General features: G+C 36.5%; 1 protein-coding gene and 1 pseudogene across 1 annotated transcript; both read left to right on the forward strand.

The window, feature by feature from the left end:
* Nucleotides 1-8,381: 8,381 nt before the first annotated feature.
* On the forward strand, nucleotides 8,382-16,068 carry LOC119982116 (BAG family molecular chaperone regulator 6). The gene is given in 7 exon segments (XM_038825321.1): nucleotides 8,382-8,516; nucleotides 9,985-11,292; nucleotides 11,295-11,980; nucleotides 12,363-14,152; nucleotides 14,557-14,767; nucleotides 14,943-15,059; nucleotides 15,762-16,068. Coding segments are annotated over 3 exon segments (3,591 nt in total). The 5' UTR covers nucleotides 8,382-8,516; nucleotides 9,985-10,091; the 3' UTR covers nucleotides 14,067-14,152; nucleotides 14,557-14,767; nucleotides 14,943-15,059; nucleotides 15,762-16,068.
* A 114-nt stretch (nucleotides 16,069-16,182) lies between these two features.
* LOC119982115 lies at nucleotides 16,183-18,881 on the forward strand (annotated as a pseudogene).
* Nucleotides 18,882-23,290: the final 4,409 nt, after the last annotated feature.

Here is a 23,290-nt window from a genome sequence, read left to right on the forward strand (position 1 = left end):
TACGCTCCGTATGTACGGTTCTAGAAGATTGACAACTCCCAGACAAAAGAACCTTATCTAGAAGCAGTTTATCCGATAGTTCAGTTATCCGACGATTACCGCAGAAGCAGTTAGAATGAGAGGTTAACAGGGGCGATTGAATTGTCTCATAACCGCATCAACTGAAAAACCCCGAGCCCTATAAATACATATCGTTCCACATTTGTAAAGCATCATTGACACTCAACTTTAATAAAAGATCAGACTCCGTGCACATAGGCAAGTTGCCGAACCACGTAAACTCTGTGTTGTCATTTTCTTAAATCTTTCTACTTTATACATATTTTACACCTTGGTGCAAATTTAGCATCGACAACTACTGTATTTTTATATTGTCATTTTCATTTGTTTTTGCCTTTTTTGATTGACTTTATCATGAATACTACACTAATATTATTGATTCTTGGATTTTAGGCTTACGAGCAAAAATGATGAAAGCCATGTTAATCTGATAGAGTAATGACTGACACTCGAGCAATTTGTTATATGACTTGCCCCCCGACTCTGAGTTTGCCGAAATAAATATGAGACTTTTTGATTGCGGTAGTGCTAAATGTCCTAAGGTTTTTTGTCCCACTCATCCCAATCCTAGTTGACATTCCACATAGGATTCTACCTCAATAATTTTTCTCTATATAGACACCCTCTTTCTCTTTCCTTTTCTCTCTCTCATTCTCTTTCTCTCTCTCTCTCCCTCTTTCTCTCTCCTTTTCTCCCTCCCACTCATGAGACAACCACCACCACTGTAGCATCACCGTCGGACCACCGATCGGAGTCATCGACCCTTTGAACTGAAGCGATCAACCACCACCATCATTTTCCGACCCACCACATCACTCATCGTTGCTCGTTTCGTCGAAAAAAACACTCAAAGGAGGAGGTCACCATGACACAAAATGTATCGATCCAACTACCTCCGACGATGTCTCTAGCAACCTGACCCAGGCGTCGAGGCACACCTGACCCATCCATTTTCCAGCTAGGTAACTATCAGATTCTGGTGACCTAAGCAGATTACATTGTTTTCAAAATAATGTAATTTGTCTATCCGGCCATCCAGCCACCTCTAGCAACATTTTCGGTCACCTCCAGCAACAACATAGTTTTTTTCTTGTTTTTTGCATATTTGGAAGTCACACTGTATTGAAAACAGTGTAGCATTTTGTTTACAACCGCTTGAATGGATATACTTGTTATTCTTAATTGGTTTTTGGATTTTTTGTGCAGCTTATGTTTGTCTATTATGAAAATTACATTGTTTTGAAAACAATGTAATCACATATCTATTTGGCAAAAAGAGAATGCAATCGCATGTCTGTATGCAAAAAATAATGTAATTGCATGTCTGTATGTAAAAAAATAATGTAAATGCATTCTTTTTCGACAAAAAAATGTAATATCATTCCTTAAAAATAGTGTAATCTCATGTCTATTTGGCAAAAAACAATGCAATTGTATGTATGTATTTAGAAAAACAATGCAGTTGCATGTCTATATGCAGAAAAACAATACAATCGCATGTAATATAAATGATTTACTTGTCTATTTGTGGTTAATGAGAGATGATCAAATCACGAAAGTGGGAGAGAAAAAGAGAAGTGTGAGATGAAAAAAAGAGCGTTTAATTTTCAAATTTTAAACAAAAGAGAAGAGAGAATTTTGATTTTCAAAAAATAAATCATGTCAGCATTTGTTCCATGTCATAGGACTATATGACAATGCCATCTAGACTTGAAAGAATTTGGATTAAAAAAAGTTGAGACATTTAACATTTTTTTTTTGATTGGCAGCTGCTAAAAGAAAATAGGTCAACAAGTGACTTTTTTTTTGATAGGCAAAAACGAATGAGGTGTTTACTTGCAATTGAAGAAAGAAAATGACAAAGTGAAAGTGAGACAAAATAATTGAAGGAAATAAAATCCTGAGACAAATCAAGTGGCGCACAACCAAGTTAGGAATAACATGAATTTCAAGTAAAAGTACTTTTGATATAACTAGGAATGAAGTATTGAATAGGTTAGGAAAATTGACTGTCAACATAAATGATAATTGGAATTAGTATGCCAAAGGAATATAATAGGATTGGTGATTGTGAAATTAGATGCCCTTGTGTTTTCTCTCTTAATTCAAGTTACCGACTTTGCTTGCTTACGTTTTACTTTCTAGTTAGTTAATTTAATTTAATTACAAAATCAACTTTCGATCTTTGAAATAGAATTTAGAGTCATTCATAATTAGTACTTAGTGAATTTCAATAAATCCTCATGGGTTTAACACTCTAGTTTTTACTATTATTATTTGTTCAATTCGTACACTTGAGAGTTTGCACAACAATTAGCGTTTTTTTCATTTTGCAAAATATTTGAAATCATGTGAGCTAAAATCTAGGAGTTAGATGTTGGAGATTAGGAATTTCTAAAGAACCATGTCCTAAAGGCTACAATCAAGTGATTTATGGTCTTAATTGTTTTATCCTGATTTAAAGTAGTTTGTTAGATTAAAATCAAGATTTTAGCAAGATAGCGCATTGGAATCCCAAGAGATTTCAGAGTTTGCAGCCTACATGTTCCTAAAATATCTTAGACACGTCTCTAGCAATTGCACGCTAACCAAAGATCAGAACCACGTTCGTCCTGCACTTTGACGAAGAAGAAACCTTCCTACGTTCAAGCGTACATGAGCATTACCAATATGACGACTATTAGTCATTTTCCCTCAATCGTAAGCACAAGGCCTACAATCAAGAAGAGTGGAGCGGGATGTAAGTTTTCTGTACTCCCACATTCACCTTTAAGAAGGAACATGACCAAAAATTCTCACCATGATGCATTACCACAAGGAAGTTGCAGTTATGAACTCAAGCAACAAACAAAGAAGGAACTCCTAAATTTCATCTCAATTGTAGATGACCAAATGTTCTCACAAGTCTCACCCCATAGAATATCTTCACTTGCGAAGTGAATTTTCTATCTAGAATCCGGACATAAATTAATTACTTGGGAACTCTTTCAACCAAATATACATTCCCCTCTTTTTTTGGACCGACTAAACAAACCCTTTTTGTTGATATTAATGAATGAAAATGGGAGAGTTTCTAAGCCCCATCCATACAAGAACATCATTTTGAATCAATTCAATTTGAATTGGCATTTTCTCTATCATGATTATCATCACAATTATTGTGAAGAAAGATCCCCAATAATTAGCTTGGGGCAGTTGATTTGTGAAAATCTATGTATAGCTAAAAACGGACCACACCTAAAATCGGGTCAAGTTATAATTGTTCAAGTCGACTCGGTAGTAATAAGATCAGCTAAGCCTTATTTGACCACTCCAGAAGCAACTCTTCATGGCCATTATGGAGAAATCCTTTCCGAAGGCGATACGTTAGTTACATTTATCTATGAAAAATCAATATCTAGGGCCCCATTGGTAAGTGTTACAAGATCTCATACATTAGAACCCATAATCATGGATTACTCGGGGATTTCACTTGAAAAAGAAAATACTCCATACTAATGGATTCGGGTCCATAAGCAGTGACAATTACCCTATGAATACTCGCTTTTGCTATGGTTTCGATAGATTCCCTTAACCAAGCCACTGTCTATGAGTCGTTGGTTTGATATAAATATTGTTTACATGATATATGATAACTAGGTGCATACATGCGCTTCGCGCAGTCCTTATAAAAAATTTACAATTATAAATCAACAGAAAAAAGATGAAAAGATCATTTAAGCGTTGAATTAAATTAACATGTAAACAATAACATACATTGAAAGTTTATTATAATAAATAATAAGTTGCTAATTTAAAAAGGAAAAAATGATTAAATACAATTTTGTATATTTTTGGGTCGGAAGAACTTGGATTAGATGGGTTCATATATTGTATTGTTTCATTTCTGCCTTTTGCATGTTTTACCGAGGCTGTCATTGAGGATACCAGTGGAGCTAGTAAGGGCAGTGAGGCGGTATCATAGAGCTGAATCAACCTTATCACTGTTCAGCCATCAAAATAAGTAGGCGTGTACGATGGAGGAAAAGCATGAAAAGGTTTATGGAAAGAGAGATATAACATACGCAAGAAGAAGATGAAAAGAAGAGATTGACGGGCGTGGAGATAAATGATCCTATGGAGATGAAAGGCCGTGTAGAATAAGAGCCGTATGAGAGAATGGTACGTGAACCTATCTGCAGTTGATTAGTGTGAAATTATTAATTATAAATTGTTATCACACCCAATGTTATCATCAATAAATGACTTGTGTTCACAGATTAATGATAGGGTCACATCCAATGGTTTACTATAATCAATAATGTTTTTAAACATTATTTTCTATGTGGTAGATACACAAAATCTCTCTCTTACATGGCACAACAGGAGTAAATTTTTTCACAGCTTCCATTTTATAATATTGTATAGATAAATACATAGATATCGATATTAAAGTAAATCATGGTACCTAATAGAATTATCTGGAAGGAACTCCTAAATTCCATCTTAATTGTAGATTATCAAATGTTCTCACAAATCTAACCCCATTAAATATCTTCACCTGCAAAATGAATTCGGTAGTGATAAACATACATAGAGTTGGTATACATAGGGATACATATTGACATGGCATGCTAACTAGGAGGCTGACTGGGCAAGTTTGAAATTCAAAATATGAAAAAGTAAAATAACATTTGTATATTGTTTTCCGATTTCCAAGATGAAAACACTCAAAGCTCTGTGAAGACGTACACGAGAAGCTTCCATTATCCTCCCAATTTGCTCTCAACCACTCCGACTGTGTTAACATCTCCGATTACCATTTTTCGTCGCCGATGATGATCGAGTAGACAACCGTTGTCGGAATAGACAGTATTTTCGAATTCGCTTCTAAGAAAGACAAATTTCTGGGTTGCTCTTCCTTGTGTTGGCTTAATATTGACCAGCAATACACATACAAGGGTAAAGGTACGAACTTTGAGAGTTTCATTTGTTTCTAAACAATGTATTTGCCATTTTTGTGTTGTTTTAGGTTTGAATTATTGAACATGAAATTTGTAATTAGTTGAACCTACACTGCCCATTATTGAATGGTTTAGTTTGGTTTTTTATGGGTTACATTTTGTATGAAGAGCAAATCTTTGATTACACTACCATTTTATTTTGGATAAATAATAGAATAAATCATTGATTACACTACCATTTTGGTTGGTTATAATAGTGTGGGGTTTCATTGTTATAATTTGTTTGTTCAGTTGTGATATAGTGTATTTATCATACAGTGTATTTAGCATTAAAGTAACGTTCTGATAAATTGAATTTGTTTTCCTTTATTCTATTTAGAGAAATCTGTCATGATGAATGAAGAAGTTTTGCATATTGTGTTTAACTATTGATTTTTTAATGCAATGCAATTACAAAATTCAAGACATTATTGTTTGCTGGAATGCTCCTCGTCATGATGTCCTGAATTGGAGATTTATTGGTTCCACCAAATATTTGATTACACTTCTTTTTCGTAATGCATTTGATTGGCTTGAATGGTTCTGTTTAGCCGTTATTATGATGAAATGTATAATACATTACCAGTTTGCATAATGTATTGGGTCAAGTGTAGTATGCATAATGTAACTACTACCATTTTGTTTGTTTTAGTATGGCCAAATTACAGTATCGGTCTAATTTGCAACGGATAACGACACTATTAAGAAGCATGCGATTGAAGAGTATTCATAAAAAGTTTTTGCAAATGACACCTTTTTGGAACTTGTACAAAGTGTTCAAGAAGGAGGATCATAAGGAAATAAATACCAAGAAACATGATTTGATTGTACAAGACATTATTGGAACCTACAACGAGAAGCGTGGATCGTTTATTCTTGGAGGTAAGAGAGTTACCATTACAGAGAATGATGTTTCTTTGATCTTTGGAGTAGTGTCTAGAGATATTTCATTGAAGATAGGCCGAAGTAAAAAGCCTGATGATTGTGAATTTGTGAATCGGAGGTTTAAGGGAATTGATATGATGAGATCACCCAATATAAAGCAAGCAATTGACAATGCTTTGATAGGAGATACAGACGATGACGCAAAAGATGTCGCACGTTTGGTTGTGCTATACACATGTCTTACTCTATTCTTTTCAACAAGAGCGGATGCGTTACCATGGGCTTTCATAAAATTTGTTGATGTGGTCGAGGACATGAAGAAATGGAATTGGTCGCATGCAATCTCAGAGAACATCCTGCAATCAATAAAGAAGTACCGAAAGGAAACAAACAAAGTAACAGGTTGTGCGACTTTGATCTCGGTAAGTAATAACTACTTTGTGCGAGTACTACTTGATGTGTATTTACAATGACAGTTTATGTGTATTTGCATGCAGTATTGGCTTTGTGAACACACAACTGTTTTCACCCCCGCAAAGTAGAGCATGCCTGCACGCGAATAATCTAGAATGACTAGGACTTAGATCGTGATTGTGGACATCTTCAAACAATGTAATCTTCCATTTCCCATTAACAGAAAGTCTACCAACAAGGCTCGCCTTGCACTCATTCTTACTATAACCACGATGATTGACTGGATTATTTGAACGTGATACAAATTTGTCCGACCTCCCGCATGAAAATATCAGATATTTGTAATCATCATTCACATCCTTCGTTAATGACCTCCTCTTGACTGAAAACCCATTTACTTGACCATATTCCTTGTAAAATTTAAACATCTCATCAACCGATGCAAACAACATTCCTATAACTGGCACATTCGATCCAACAGTCTCTGTACTAGTCTCAACACAATCATTAACACAATCAAGTTGATTCAAATTGATCTGACTGTCAATAGCATCAAGAGAAACCATATCTTCACTGCAAAAAGAATATTGAAACATATATTTGTTAAGAAAAAATATAAATTAAGTAATACACTGGTTATTCATAATGCATTAAAAACTGGGTAACAAATACACTTTCAAAACCCTAATGTAATAAGCTATTGTCATGACAAAAATTTGTATCCCAATGATAAAGTCCCACCATCAAAGTAAGACCAATCTATTTAACAAGGAAAATCTCTATACAATGAATAACTGGTTTAAATACACTGATTATTCGTAATGCATTCAAAGCTGATAAACAAATACACTTTCGGAAACATAAAGTAATAAGTAACTGGCATTACAAAAATGGGTATCTCCATTGATAAAGTCCCACCATGAAAAACATCTTAAAGGAACAACAATTGTTCATCAGCAACATTGTCAAATAATACTTCAGACACAATAAATGTAAAAGGAATAACACGGGATTCAACCACATCAAGTTCAGTTACAACAAATCAACAAAGAATAACATCAACATCTACCACATCCAACTCATTATCTACAAAACCATTCAGATCCAAAACATAAACAACAGTGTTCATAAAAACCTTTGAATAAGAGAATATGAACCTGAAACAACTAGGGAAACTCATAACTCGTAAGTCGTCGGGAGTGACACAAGGAAGTCGCACAAGTCAGAACAGAGAGAGAAACCAATATTCAGAGAAACCAATTTCTTCTAGTCGGAGTCGGAAAAGAGAGAGAGACAAAGATGCATCTAGCCGGAGTCGGAGAATAGAGACGCAAAGAATCTTCTAGCCGGAGTCGGAGAAGAGAGACACAAAGAAGCTTCTAGTCCGGAGTTGGAGAATAACTCGTCGAAGGTATCGTAAACTCAACAAGATGAGAGAAGGTTGTAACGTGCGAGAGTGGGTAACATACGAGATTGGGTGTCGTACAGTCTAGAAAAGAGTGGTACTCTAAGGAGAGATAAGCGGGAAAACCATGTAGGTTTTATGGTTTGTGTAAATATGTATATTATGTAGACAAAAAATTATGTATGTATGTTATTTTCCAAGTGAATTTTTTCTATCTAGAATCTGCGAGAACGGGATCATAGCCATTACGGAAGCACTACAAGTCCATAACGGGATCATAGCCATTACGGAAGCACTACAAGTCCATAATTTTGGTGTCCATAAGTATCCATAATTTAGGTGGCATGAGGAGAAGTGTGGGGACTATTTAATACAACATGGTCCCTCACACTTCTCCTCATGCCACCTAGATTATGGACATTTATGGATATCAAAATTATGGACATATATCATTTTGGTAGCCCATTAGCATTACACGTGGCAATAGAAAGATCGAGATAGTTCACCCGTTAGCTGAAGGCGCGAAAGATCTCGAAGAAACAAGAGCCCTTCCTCTTCTAAAATCTTCTCATCTTCATCTGCACTTTCAGTATAAAACGCAGAACCTGACGCCTTTTCTTCCACACATTCAATCGTGTTGGGAGAGTTTGAACAGAAGTAAGGATACAAAGCTCTTAGATTTCAGCTTCCTTCTTTTGGGTTGGAGGACCGATTTCGCCGATAACTGAGTCATTTGAATTGTGGAATCGTTTGGAGGTTTTTCGTTTCCTGTGAGTGTGTACTGCTGATCCCTTCTTTCTGGTTTTCAATTTTTGTTGGTTTGAGTTCCAGTCTTATATGTTCAGTTGGGCTGATCGCTGATTAAATTCACCCACATTGAAATTTATGGATAGCTTTGTTTATGGCATTAGGGATTTTGACTTTTTTGTTGGGGGCCTTGTTGTAGACTGGATGTGGTTAGTTTATTGGACTGAAAATATTACTGAGTTGGGAATTTTATCTCCTACACATGGTTAAACATTTTTTTTAACTACCACGGCACAATTTTTTGAAATAGGGAGGGATTAAGGTCAAGTGGGTTTCTGTATATTTTTCAAAATTTGCTACTTCGGAGTTGGTGGCGTTATGGTGCCATTGATATCTTGAAAGATGAGCAAGAGAGTGACATGACCCAAAAGAAGAAGAAGAAATATATTAAACAAAGAGAGAGAAGAGAATGATAGTCATGGTGGGCTATCGGAGCTTTTATCATGTAGACAAAGGGAGTGCGTAAGTCCCCAGTATGTGATTCTCTCTTACAATCGAAATGAACCACTGAAGAATAGAAACAAATAGAGGAAACAAATGTGGGAATTAGATATTATCGCACATAGAAGTTAGTTGACTTATCTACTAATCAATATATCTTAAAAATCTTTACTAATGAAAGAAAATACATAAACAGAAGAATGATATTTTAATAGGTGATTGAAGAGGAAATGGAGATTGTTGGTCTTATGTCATGGCGGTGTCTCTGTTGTTGAGTTGCGTTCGAGTCCATGACTTAATCAAGCAGATTCAGTATTTTGTGTAGTCAAGCTATAATTATGAACCTAAGTGGTCTGTTTCGTTGAAAAGGAAAAACCTGTAGTGGTTTGTTTTGTTGCACCATTTACACTTCAATTTTAGGTGAAGTCTTTTTAATATACAATGATCGAAGTTCTTCAGTAGTAGCATTCTACTTTTGTACAGAACCTTCCTTCATTTGATTCAACCATACAGCTGAGTCGAGTCCTTATCCAGCATCAGTAGCATTCTAACTTTCTTAATTGTAATTGCAGCGATAAATTTCTTTATTGTAGGATAAACAACATGAAAAACACAACTGTGGAAAGGCAACAATAAGATAAACCTTTTTGAAGCCTACCGTTGCTTAATTGGTTTTTGTGTAGAGGAGAAGCGAAATTTGATAATAACTTTTTATCTTGAGCTGGTTGATAGGTTTTGGCTAATCATGAACTAATCTACAAAGGATAACCCTCTCTTCAATCTTTCTTTTTTTCACTGCATTTTTAGTTTTATTTGCCCTTACATCTCTATCTCTTTCTGCAGAAACTATCATTAATTAATTTTTTCGAAATACTTGAAAGAGTTGTTATGTAATAATTAGATTGAAGTGTGCATAATTCCATTGTTGTGTGTGCTGATATTCTGCTTTTGTTGTGATTAACTGACCTTTTTCCTTTTTCTTACGTTCAGAGTAATCAGGCAGTGCATATATTATCACAGCATCTGTGGTTCAGTGTGCTAGGGTTTGTGGTGGTTCGAGGAACCTTCTGGTTTCCAACTATCTGAGTTCGTTAGAAATGATGCCCGTTCACAGTTACATGGACCCTAATTCCTGCGACCAAGTTCATTACCCTCAATACTACCATCCAGGCTTTCAGGCTGTTCCATCCCACCTGATGGTGGACCCATCTAAACCTCCAGTTCTGTTTGAATGTCCACCTTATGGAAGTAACTATGGCTGCTCATTCCCATGTCATACTTACTATAATAATTCTATTCCTGGTTATCATAATCTTAGAGCATGCCCTCATATCCAACCAGTACCACAGCATCACTGCTGTGGAAATCATCCTCCATTTCCTGAAGCCTACCCTATTCATCATGGTCTTCCTCCATATTATCCGAGGGAGCAGCCCAGATATGAATATAGAAAAATGTGGCCTCAGGAGTATCATTGCGGTGGGTGTCCCAATCAAAAGAGCAACGACAAAAATGATAAGGTTGTGAAGATTGAAGAGGCATACTCTGAGCCAGAGAATGAGAGCAAAAATGAGTCTGTCGTTCCATCGCAATTGAAAAATTATCAGTATCCAATTGTGTGGTTCCCACCAGAGTACTTGAAGAACAAGGAAAATAGAAACCCTTCAGAGACAAATATAGCATATGTTAATGATGAGAAGCCTGATGCCAGGCCCCCTGAAAATTTGAAGGCTTTCAAACAGGACCCTGGATTTTGGAATGGTTGGTTTTCTTTTGATGAAAACAAGATGCAGGATGATGACGGGAAGAGATATGAGGGTTGGCAAAATAAACATAAAGATGATGTCAGACAGTTTCCTTTTCCTGTTTTCTGGATGCCTAATCAAAGTACACAGGTTAAGGACAGAGAAGGAAAAGAGATTACTGCTGCTCCAAGGTTCTCCGACGAGCCATCTTCTGATCCTAAGTCTGCCACAATTAATTTACGCACTGATGATGGTCCAAAAGATACCCTTACAGATGACTTGAATTCTGGTTCTGGTAGTAGGGATGGTTCAGAGATGGTGGGGAGAATTCCAACTCAGAAGAATATCCCTGTTAAGGAAATACAGTCAACGAAGGAGGACGACATCTTTGAAGAAGCTGAGAGAAAAGTGGGAAGTGCTACAATGGAGAAAAGAAAAAATGCCGAGGTAGACAAACCTTCTAGAATCACAACTAGGAGACAGTTCTCATCCCCGCCGAAAATGTCGAAGTTACCTCCTGTTTGTTTGAGAGTTGATCCCTTTCCTAGAAAAAAGTTGGCAGTGGTAGTTCAAGGTCTCCTAGTCCTCCAAGCTCTAAAGGACAATCACAAGACATTTTGGAGGACATTTCCAAGGTTTCTTCCAACTTGAGTGTGAATACCCAGCAGGATTTTCACAATCAAAGTGGCATTTTAGAGAGCAGTGGGAGTGTTGCATCAAGTGGAAGGCAGACAAAAATCATTAAGGTGGAGGAGATGAAACCTGGAGAGAACAAGGATGAGAAGACTGTTGATACAGATATTAAATCTTCTGTGAATTATGAAGGCAAGATCTCTATGGGTTCTGTCTTAAAGAACACTGGGAAAGATGGTCGTGAATGTCAAGTCAAGGATGACAGAGCTCAAAGTGCAGGAGTCCTAAAGCTCGAGAACATGACAAAAGCAAACAAAATAAGACATTCAGCTGAATCAGCAGATGGTGTACTGAAACAAGGGAGAAAATTATTTTCTGATATAGAAGCAGCTATGGTTATTCAATCTGCATATCGTGGGTTTGAGGTGAGAAAATGGGAGCCGTTGAAGAAACTGAAGCAAATGACTGTTGTTCGTGAGCAGGTAACTGACATCAGAAATCGCATCTGCGTTTTGGAGTCCTCTGTTGATCACCAGAAAGTTGAAAGGCAAAGGGTGGTTTTGGGGGAGATGATTATGAACCTTTTCCTAAAACTGGACACCATTCAGGTATGAACACAATCAAGCTATGGTTCACTAATTATATGTTATATGAGCATGGGTTTTTATTTATTTAATTAACTGAGAAGAAGGAAGCACATATTTTTCCTTGATGAAATTGCCTACTTTGCCAATGTTTAATTTGTTCACAATTGCCTATTTGCCAATGTTTACTTTGGTTCACAATGTTATTCATTCAAATTTAATAAGCAACTGTCATTGTCCGATGCTCTGCAAAGCACTTGTGCGTTCTTAAAATCTTCTCTCTAGAAAATGTGTGATTCGAATAGTTAATGATAGACTAAATCCAATAATGTTATTTTAGTCTTTTGTGCTGTGGTGTAATGCTGAATTTTTTTTTCCCTGTGTGTTTTTGGCTCACAATGCTCAGGGTCTTCATCCAAGTCTCAGGGACATTAGGAAATCTTTAGCAAGGGAGCTTACAACCCTTCAAGAGAAGCTTGATTCACTTATTAAGAATCATGAGAAATTGACCAATGATGGACCGTGCAGCATCGTAGAAATGCAAGAAGATCAAAATGGGGAAACTGGTATCGGGGAAGATTCCACTGGGACTTGTTATCAAAGCAGTTACGTAGTGGAAAATCAAGGTCAGGTGTGCCAAACAACGGATACTCCTAGCTCCATAGGAGAAGTATTTGGCAGAGAGGATGTACAATCTCAAATTGACACAGATTTGCCTGCGGTAAGAAAAGTTCAGATGAAGGCTGCTGAAGATACACTGGCTTCAGGATCAATAGATGGAGCCAACAGTGGGCAGTTAGATTCTAAACTGGCAGCTGGAGAGACTTAACAGGGAAGTTGTTTTGATGAAGTGCAGACTTCGTTGGATCCACAGGATTTAGAAGAGAAGATATCTTTTAACAGGATGTCAGGAACCCTCTGTGAAGGCGCTTGTGATGATTCAGGGAAAGATGGTGAATCTAAAGTGATTGATGTAAATCACACAATGGATTTAGATGATAACCCAGAAGTGGAGACAGTGAAAGAACTGTCACAAGGTATCATTGATGAAGAGGTTTATGTTCCTGAGTATGCTCGGAGACAAGATGGTTCAGTGGCAGACGTCACATGTGATGGAGAGATGGAATCTAATGCATCTTCAAATTTGGAACTGCCTGGTGTCCAGTTGGCAGGCAACAGCATTGATGCATACATGTCAGCAAAATTGCCTCTTGGAGCATTTGATGATGACATTGCTGTTTTTGAATCTGATGGGCATGAGATCCCTAAAATGGTGAAGGATGAAACTGGACGAAAGGAGCACAATTTGGAAATTGATGATGCCTCTACACCTGCAATTCTGAATCAGATGGAGATGCAACCAAAAGAATTACTCAATGAAATGCTCTCATCAACTAAACAAGAGGATTCGACATCTTTTGGAATGATAAAGGATAATAGCTTTGGGGATGCAGTACATGAAGTTCTGGAGGAGGAACAACAAGATTTGAATGCTAGTGATGATAATAAGCAAGGGGCAATGTTCCTGCCAGAGGGTATGCAACAAGGTTCTCCAGAAGATTTCAATGAAGTATATGACGAAAGAGATGCTCGGAATGGGTTTAAGTTTTCTGAATTTGCAGATGGTATTTTGGATTCTCAGGAGAAAGGAGTGAAGAAAGAGTCTTGGTGTCAAGGATCAAAAGAGGGTGACATCGAGAAAAAGGGTCTAGGGGAGGTGGCAGAATTCCAAGAGCATGAATATAAGAAAATGAGAAGCCAGTCTAATAGACATAAGATGCATGAATTGGATGGTAAAGAAGTGACCCCTGTATGGTTAGAGACAGCTCAAGCAAAAAAGGGGTTGGCACCTATCACATCAACTGTTAGTGAGTTATTGAGTACTGAACAGGGTACAACAATGGAAGGTAACAAGAAGCTGATGGAAGAAAGTGAAAAATTGAGGGAGATGATGGAAACACTAATGAAAGTTGGGAAAGAGCAGTTGAATGTGATAACAAACTTGGCTGGAAGAGTGAAATATTTGGAGAGAAAGTTGGCAAGAAAGAAGAAAATGAGGACCAGACGCGGTAGAACAGGAACATCTGCACCATGTATTACCAAACCATAAGGTGATCCTGAGTAATTGGCATGTTGGTGTCAGATTTGTTGATCTGTGAAAAGAACAGAGATTATCTGCTCAATGAATGGGTGCCGGTATGATATGTGTGCGGTTTGATTTGTTGGTTCCTTCTTGTCCTCCCCACTCTCTCTTTGTATTGTACTGTGTTATATGGTTGAAAGTTGTAACTATATTGTCCCATGAAATAAGCTGAATGCGCAATCAAACTGTCTTCTTTTGAAGTTTTCTTTGTTCTCTGTTGTCATAGTTTGGCTGTTTCATGCTAGGTTCAGGACCTTCAAGTGTTTTTCTGTCTTGTCATAAGCTTCATAGCGTAAGATATTTTTGTGCAGGGCTTTGAGTTGTGGACATTAACATTGTTCCTTCATGAGGACCATGATTTGTTGAAGCAAACCAAATATTTTACTCTTTGCAATTGCTTTGACATTTTCCTATGGATGGATATAAAGGAGCTGATATGGAAAATCTGGTTTTGCAGGATCTAGTAGCTGTTGGGATATTGGAAATTCTGCATTAAATAGCTACATATTATTTTCATGACCCAAGATAATTTGCTTTTGCTGAGGCATGATTCTCTTGGGCTTACAGAGATGTTACTGGGTTTTATCGCATTCCCTCATTACTTAAACCTGGTTAATAAGCAGTGCAGCTGAGCGCATAAGCCTGCTCGCCTATGATGGAGTAATAAGGTATTTGAGGAATGATTTTTATTTTATTGTTGTTTGTGCATTGTAAATGGTGATACAAACTCGATATGAAAAGAAACATCCATCTTCTTAATTTTAAAAGGTGGTAGTTGCTGTGTACAATTCTTTTTTTTTTTTTCTCCAAACAGCAATGAGAATATGGGACTTTTTCTCTCAGGTATTGCCATCAGAACCTGGTGTTTCTTGAAGTAGCCAATCTAGCCAGCCCATGGCCTCAGTCGGAAACTCTCCGAGTAAAAACAAAAGGCAGTCCTTGATCTGCCTGCTATCTAGGGTATGCCTCGAATTTGATCTAGATATATCAAGTTACAAATTTAAAATAGAGAACAAAATAGAGAGCATTTGTATTTTATCGGAATTTGTTAAGATAAATTGATGCAGATGTTCTAGATAGTATGTCAAATATTAGATAAAAGATTCCTGCTGCCAGAAATATATTTATCTAATTTGAATTTGTTGAGGGCAGGGGATGTTTCATGCATGGTTTCTATTGAACTTTGATACCATTGCAAGACAAATACTATGCCGTTATGTGTTGCTGAGGAATCGAATTTTCCTTATTTGAGTCAGATTCTCTGTTAAATAAGGGTTGTTTTTTTTAACCATGAAGTTCAGTAAAAATACTAATTTAGGAGCGAAAGAGAGACATAAGAGTAGAGTAGTAGATAGAGCCACCATTTGATCATGCCAGGGTTAAACCGATAAAGTAGATGGAATCCAGAGTGTATTTTACCTTTATCAAATAGATATGAAATTTGATATTTCCAACCATTATTATTCTGCTAAATTACCCACTTATCAAATTAATTATGAAGTTTAAAAAAAACAAAATTTGTGTCTAAGATCATAACACAATATTTAAACTATCAAATCAGTGTAACTTTTGGTGACTCATGTCAAATAGAGTGATGAAATTTAGTTGTTAAACTAAATGCCAGTATTTCAAAGTTGAAACAAGAATTTGATCTCTTAACAGATTAAACAACGAAGGTGTTCTCCTTGTCCTCAGAAGATCATACTGTTAACAGAGAGATTATTGGTATTGTCTCTGCTTCAATTTGCAATTACGATACTTATCGTCGTTCTTGTAACATTCATTCATGTTTCCTCTAAGAAGTGATGGAACAACTGCAAATGGATGCTTAGAGATGTCTTCTTTCTGTTCATGGCAGAAGTTCTTGAAACAGTTTTGATTTGGAAAATGCTTCCATGTTAAACAGAAGTTAAAGAGGAGTCTTTTTCATTCGGTTAATTCTCTGTTTTGTCTTCTTCACCATCTTAAAATACTTCTTTTATCAGCCACGTGATAGTAACATGGATTTTACAAATTAGTTATAAATATATAGAGAGAGAGGGAGAGAGAGAGAGAGAGAGAGAGAGAGGGAGAGAGAGGAAAAAAGGGAAACAACTTTCTTCTTGCATAGTTCCTATGAGCTGAGCGCTGCTTTTGACCCTAGAGATTCAAATATGATCAAAGGGGGATTAAAAATTACAGAAAGAACATATTCTCTTTTGTGTTGTATGATTTTATCTACAAGAAGAATACTTAAGTTACTAGTTGAAGTGGTAAGATGATGTGTATCATGAATAGGGTTCGAATTCTCCTCTCCCCCTCCCTCTCCCTCTCCCTCTTTTAACTAAGCAAACCCCGATAGAAAAACTGCCTTCTCGCTTCAAAGAAACCGAAAAAGGAAAAAATCTGGATTGACCCATTTCATATTTAACTATCATTCAAAGGAATCGGCACATGTTCCATTTGTTTTTCTTGTGGCCTTTAATCCTTTATTGAGGCAAGGATTTTTATACAGTTTGCGGCTAAACCTGTATTTCCGCCCTTTGTTTTGGGGTGTTAAATTGATAGATACCCAGTTGGGGACTGGAAGTGGAGGTTGCTCTAATCGAGGTACGAGACGCTATTCTTGATTGGGGTAGAGGAGTTTGTTTTAATGTGTTTTAATTGATCTTCTCGTGTCCTCTGATCTTTGTACTGTTGGGTTTTAGTTATTTGAGTGGTTGAAGTTTAGTTATGTGGGATTTTGATGTTTGATTGATAGGTAAGCATGGCCTAATCGCTCACTTTTGTCTACCTAACGTTGATTTTATTAATCAAACTCAAAGAGAGCACTTTTTACGGTTTGATGTTAAAATTATAGATGGTTGTTTGCTGTGAAGAGAAAACACCAAGACATCTTCAGATTAACTGACTTATTTTGGTAAGAAATTTGATTAAAAACCTCTCCTTTATTTTATATTAGTACTATTCAAGAGTGCTTTGATTGTGGTGTTGGTTTGTTTTGGTTGTCCCTATTAGTCATTGTTTCTTTCTTTGGTTTTCCAATAATTTCATGGGGTTGTGTGATTGTGTCACTATCTCAATATGACATTATTTCCTTTTGAACTTCTATTTAATTCCACCATATGTGCAAAATGTGTTCTTCTCCATTCAATTCTTTCATTTTTCTGAAGTTTGAGATGCAGAATTGTCTATACTTACCTTCTCATAGGCAATATTTGTTGTCATTGGCAATGGCATTTTGTTAATTTCTCATGCAAGAAATTTATCAGAATTTGATTCACTTCTTTTGCCATGGAAAACATTTTTAAGTGGATAAGATTGTTTACAGATAAATCATGTCCAAGTGGTCTGAAAACCTATGAATCTGAAATATATAGAAGATATTAATACTGGATGGAATTTGTTTGCCATTTAATTTTATTATTCGTTCTGGTTGATGCTTTGTTTGTAAAATTCTTTTGCTTTCCTCTCTGCACCCTCCCTCTTGGTCATACATCTGATGGTGGTCTACTATAACTGATTCCGCTATATATTTTGGCCCAATGTGTAATTTTGCCATGTTAGACTTGTGAAATCTGTGGTTACTTTTTCATTCCATTACCATCTTCCCCAATTGCTGATCTGACACAAATCAGTGAACTGGTTATTGTTTGTAGGCATGAGGCCTCAATTTATTCATGAGGAACTTGTTTGATTTTCTGCTTTTGTGCTTAACTTTTAGGCTTTAGCTTTTGATCATGGAGGTGGAAACGTCACGGGTCAACCATTGCTTAGATGACATAGCACAAGATGCAGCTGAGTTTTATTCATTGTCAGAACCCAGTGATGAAGGCAATAAAGAAACTACTGTGGTTTCTGTTGACTTAATTTTGCCAGATAACCTATTGGAACAAATTTTGGCATATCTTCCATCACAAGCATATTTAGAGCAGGTTCGGTATGCAAAAGATGGCATGAGATTGTCAGTAGGTTATGCATATGATCCTGGTCTTCGAAAGTGGTATGGCATATAACTCCCTTGCATACAAACACCCAATTCATTCATTGCTTCTTCCCGTGGTTTGGTCTGCTTCATGGACAATAATAGCAGAAGTGATTTACATGTCTGCAACCCTATCACAAAACAGTGCAAGAAGCTCATGGAGCCCCCTGGTTTGAAACTTCCTGATTATAGTGCCCTTGCAATCTCTGGGAATAGGATATCACATGGTTATACCATTTCAATTGTGAATTTTAAGCAAGTCCCAAGAAATTTATTTCAGTGCGATCTTTCAATATATATTTATGATTCAGAAACAGCAATATGGGTGACCTCTTTCAAAGAAGTTTTGACCGGGTGGAGGGGCGGTCATGAGAGTATGATCTGTGACGGGGTGCTGTATTTTTTAATTTACTCAACTGGGGGTGACACTCCAGAGACTCGCCACGGTCTAATTACATACAATCTTCGTGGCAGATCTTCCCATGGTTTGTTGACAAAAAGTTTCATTCCTGTACCTTGCCCTCTCACTTGTGGACGTCTTATGAACCTGAAGGAGAAGCTGGGAATGGTGGGAGGAATTGGGAGACCTGATCGACCTGACATAATTAAGGGAATTGGCATCTGGGTTTTGAGCGGTAAAGAGTGGCAAGAAGTGACGCGTATGCCTCATAAGTTTTTCCAAGGATTTGGTGAATTTGATGATGTTTTTGCTAGCAGTACTGATATATATACATAGGATTTGTGTACATAAAAGATCCATAATAATGTGGCAGTTGACTGGATATGTGATTAGGCAAATTCAAAAATAAAACCTTACAAATCACGTTTATCTTCCTCATATTTCACTTTTCTCTCTCCTCTATCTCTCCCTCTCCTCTCTCTCACGCGTTTCTCTCTTCTTCTCTTACGGCCAATAACAGACCTCCGTCGTTCGGTCACCGATATGACCATCGTTGTCGCCAAAAGAAGCGTCTGGCCCCCACGAGCAATGCCTAGCCACCACTTGCCGTCACCAATTGTTGATTTTGTCGAAAATCCACCATGAAACCATGGGTATCCACCGAACAAAATTCATAGATTTGGCTGATTCCGGAGTCGGTTTGGCAACCCAACACCACCAATGGACTCCCCTACGTGAGGAGCACCTAGCCCAGCCCTTCGTCGACCGAAACGGCCACTGAAAAACGGAGACCCACATTGAAGGTATGCTCCAGTGTGTTGTTACACTATACATTTCGGTAGTGTATTTGGTTATAGTGGTGAATTACACTTTAATCACCAAAAGTGTAATAAGCATTTTGTTATGAGAAAAACCATGCTTCAAAATATTTTCATACCATGTTCACCTGATAAATACATAATATTTTATAACTGTTTAACCATCATACATAACAAATTATGTTGTGCAAAATTATATGGAAATTATGATATGCCCACCATCACCAATGACAAATGAATTGTAACTTTCATTCGATCGAATTCCAGCAAATCATTAATCTCTAGTTGCCTTTTCACACTCGGGTTTATCAGATATCTGTAACCACCATTCGCATCCTTCGTTATTGACCTCCTCTTGACTGAAAACCCATTTACTTGACCATAATCCTTGTAAAATTTAAACATCTCATCAACCGAGTCAAATAGCATTCCTATTATTAGGACATTCGGTCCACCAGTCCCCACACAACCATTAACACTATCAACTTGATTGAAATTTATCTGACTATAAATTTCATCAAGTGAAACCATCTCTTCTCTACAAAACAATATTGAAACAAACATTTGTTAGATAAATACATAAATTTAGTGATTGATAATGTAATAACTCATATAATATCAACACCAAAATGAAATGATTCTGTCATTATTACACTATCATACTAGAGTGTAATAACTCAATGCCATAAAAAGTGAAACCAATGTATTTAAAAAGAAAAATGACATGTAATGAATAACGGGGCTAAATACATTGTCAAAAACATAATGTAATATGTCACTGTCATGAAAAAAAATGGGTATACCCAGTGATAAAGTCTCACCATGAAAGACATATTAAGGGAATGACAATGTTCATCACCAACAAATTGTTCAACTTTTTTAGCAAATAATACTCCAGTCACAACAAAATCTAAAAGGCATAACATTAGCATCTACCACATTCAACTCAGTTACAACAAATCTAAAAGGAAAAACATGAGCATCTACCACATCCAACTTAGTCTCAACAAGTCCATACAGAAACACAAACATAAACTTCAGTGTTCATCAAAATACGTTGAATAAGAGAATAAGAACCTGGAACAACTAGGGAAACATTATGCATACTGACAGTGTAGTTAGAAAATAGCAAAATGGTTCCAATCAATTCACCAAATTCAGTCCACTTTCCTGATAATTACATTTTTTGTTATGATAGTGCAATAACCCATTGTCAAGCTTCATAAGTAATCCATAAGACATTCAATCAACTGAAAAAAGCTAAATACATTGTTTTAAACAATGATATTATCCTATTACACTATGTTAAAAAAAATAGCAAAATCGTTACAGTCTGCATTATGCATTCTGCAAGTGTATTTATATCACTTTTCTAACCAAACAATCAAACAAAAAAAACAACATGACCTACTGATCTCAAATACATTATGCATACTGGCAGTGTAGTTAACTATATTTTCCAAACAAACCATGAAACAAAATAAACTACTAAATCATAGAATGAGACGACACAAGCTAAATTCCCCAATTCTGCATTATGCATTCTGCAAGTGTATTTATATCACTTTTCTAACCAGATAATGAAAAAAAAAAACAATAGGACCTATTAATCCCAAATACATTATGCATACTGACAATGTAGTTAACTATATTTTCCAAACAAACCATGAAATAAAATAAACTACTAAATCATAGAATGAGACAACACAAGCTAAATTCCTCAATTTTGCATTATGCATTCTGCAAGTGTATTTATATCACTTCTATAACCAAACAATGAAACAAAAAAACAACATGACCTATACTAATCTCAAATACATTATGCATACTAGCAATGTAGTTAACTATATTTTCCAAACAAACCATGAAACAAAATAAACTACTAAATCATAGAATGAGACAACATAAGCTAAATTCCTCAATTCTGCATTATGCATTCTACAAGTGTATTTATATCACTTTTATAACCAAACAATGAAACAGAAAAACAACATGACCTATACTAATCTCAAATACATTATGCATACTGACAATGTAGTTACTATATTTTCCAAACAAACCATGAAACAAAATAAACTACTAAATCATAGAGTGAGACATCGAAAGCTAAATTCACCAATTCTGCATTATGCATTCTGCAAGTGTATTTATATCACTTTTCTTACCAACAATGAAACAAACAAAAAACTACAGGACCTACTAATCTCAAATACGTTATGCATACTAGCAATGTAGTTAACTATATTTTTCAAACAAACCATGAAACAAAATAATTACACTTTTAGTTATGACAGTGCAATAACCCACTATCAAGCTTCACAAGTAATCTATAAGACATTCAATCAACAGAAAAAACTAAATACACTACCAAATGTATAGTGTAAATATATTGCAGAAATGTATAGTGTAATAACACACTGGAGCATACCTTCGACGTGGGTCTCCATTTTTCGTTGGCCGTTTCGGTCGACGAAGGGTTGGGCTAGGTGCTCCTCACGTAGGGGAGTCCATTGGTGGTGTCAGGTTGCCAAATCGACATCGAAATTAGCTGGATCTGTGATTTTTGTCCAGTGGATACCCATGGCTTCATGGTGGATTTCTGACAAAATCAACAATAGTTGATGGCAAGTGGTGGCTGAGTGTTGCTCCTGGGGGCCGAAAGCTTCTTTTGTCGGCAATGGCGGTCATATCGGTGGTCGGAAGGAGAGGTCCATTGTTGGCTGTCAGAGAAGAAAAGAGAATCGCGTGAGAGAGAGGAGGGGGAGAGATAGAGGAAGGGGAAAAGTGAAATATGAAGAGACATAAAAGTGATTTGTAGGGTTTGATTTTTGATTTTTGAAATTTGAATTTGCCTAGTCATTTGCTTACATGGCTTGCCATGTCATTATGTACACTTATGGATACCAATTCTATGTATGAGTATCACTACCGTTCATTTTATTCTTCACGTACATATTTTTGGCGAGTGAGGATTCGAGTGCAAATCGCCCCTTATGGCGTGGATAACTCAAAAATCAGACTCTGATTTATTCTCTTGAGTCTTGACTTCTGTTTTTGAAATTTGAGAAGACTGAACGCTGAAAGAGAAAACCCTAGCTTCAGTGATATCTTCTTGGTTGCGTCAAGTTACTGGAATGTCTGTCCGTTGTCGTGTTCGTCTCCGGGTGACCAAAGCTTTCTTATCAGAGTTAAGGTAGTACCTCAAGTTCCAAGTTCACGAAGTGCAAAACAAACAAGGTATGAATTCCTCAAGTTAATTATTAAGGGGTTTCAATTGATAAGTTCATTGTTAGTGTCTGTTTTGGTTGGTAGTTTGGAAACCTATGCTCTGCTCTTTTAACCCATTCGAGTGCCGCTACATACTCCAATCAGTTACGAAGAAAAGATGTTGCTATTTTAAAATAGTGATTAAATGCAAATATACTGATAACTGAAAAGGCTTAAGTGGAGTAGAAGAATTAAGTGAGAAAAAACATTCAGAAAATCCATTATGAACACAACTTTATTGGCAAAAGGATCATCATTTATGCAAAGAAATTCATTCAGCTAACTGTATATAGCCTACCACCCTGTTTGGCTTCACAATACGACCCTTTTTTAGCATTGTGCTTTGCAAGTCCATGTGTAACAGCACACGACAAAAGGGTAAACTCAATAGCCTTTCACCCTGATTGGCTTCACTATATGCAAGTAAAGACATAAGGGAGGAATAGTAGAGCACCCATATAGACAGTAGGCTTAGCTTCATCATCTTGCTGGCCAACTTAGCATGGCATTGTGCTTCATAATTCTCTATATAACAACGGTGGACGGCAATAACAAGGTGATCATTTACTTTTTCTTTTGTTTCTTCAGGGATTCTGGAAGGACAAGCAATTCAGCAATGCACCTGTGACAATCTATGAAACTTACAGTCGAACCGGCCAGGTATTATAAATATGTAATTTGGTTTCTTAGAAAGGTAATAGTTGGGATATGGTCTTGCTTTGGAAATATTTTTTTTATTATT

This window comes from Tripterygium wilfordii, chromosome 17 (assembly GCF_013401445.1).
Source record: "Tripterygium wilfordii isolate XIE 37 chromosome 17, ASM1340144v1, whole genome shotgun sequence".
In the NCBI taxonomy this organism is placed as follows: Eukaryota; Viridiplantae; Streptophyta; class Magnoliopsida; order Celastrales; family Celastraceae; genus Tripterygium; species Tripterygium wilfordii.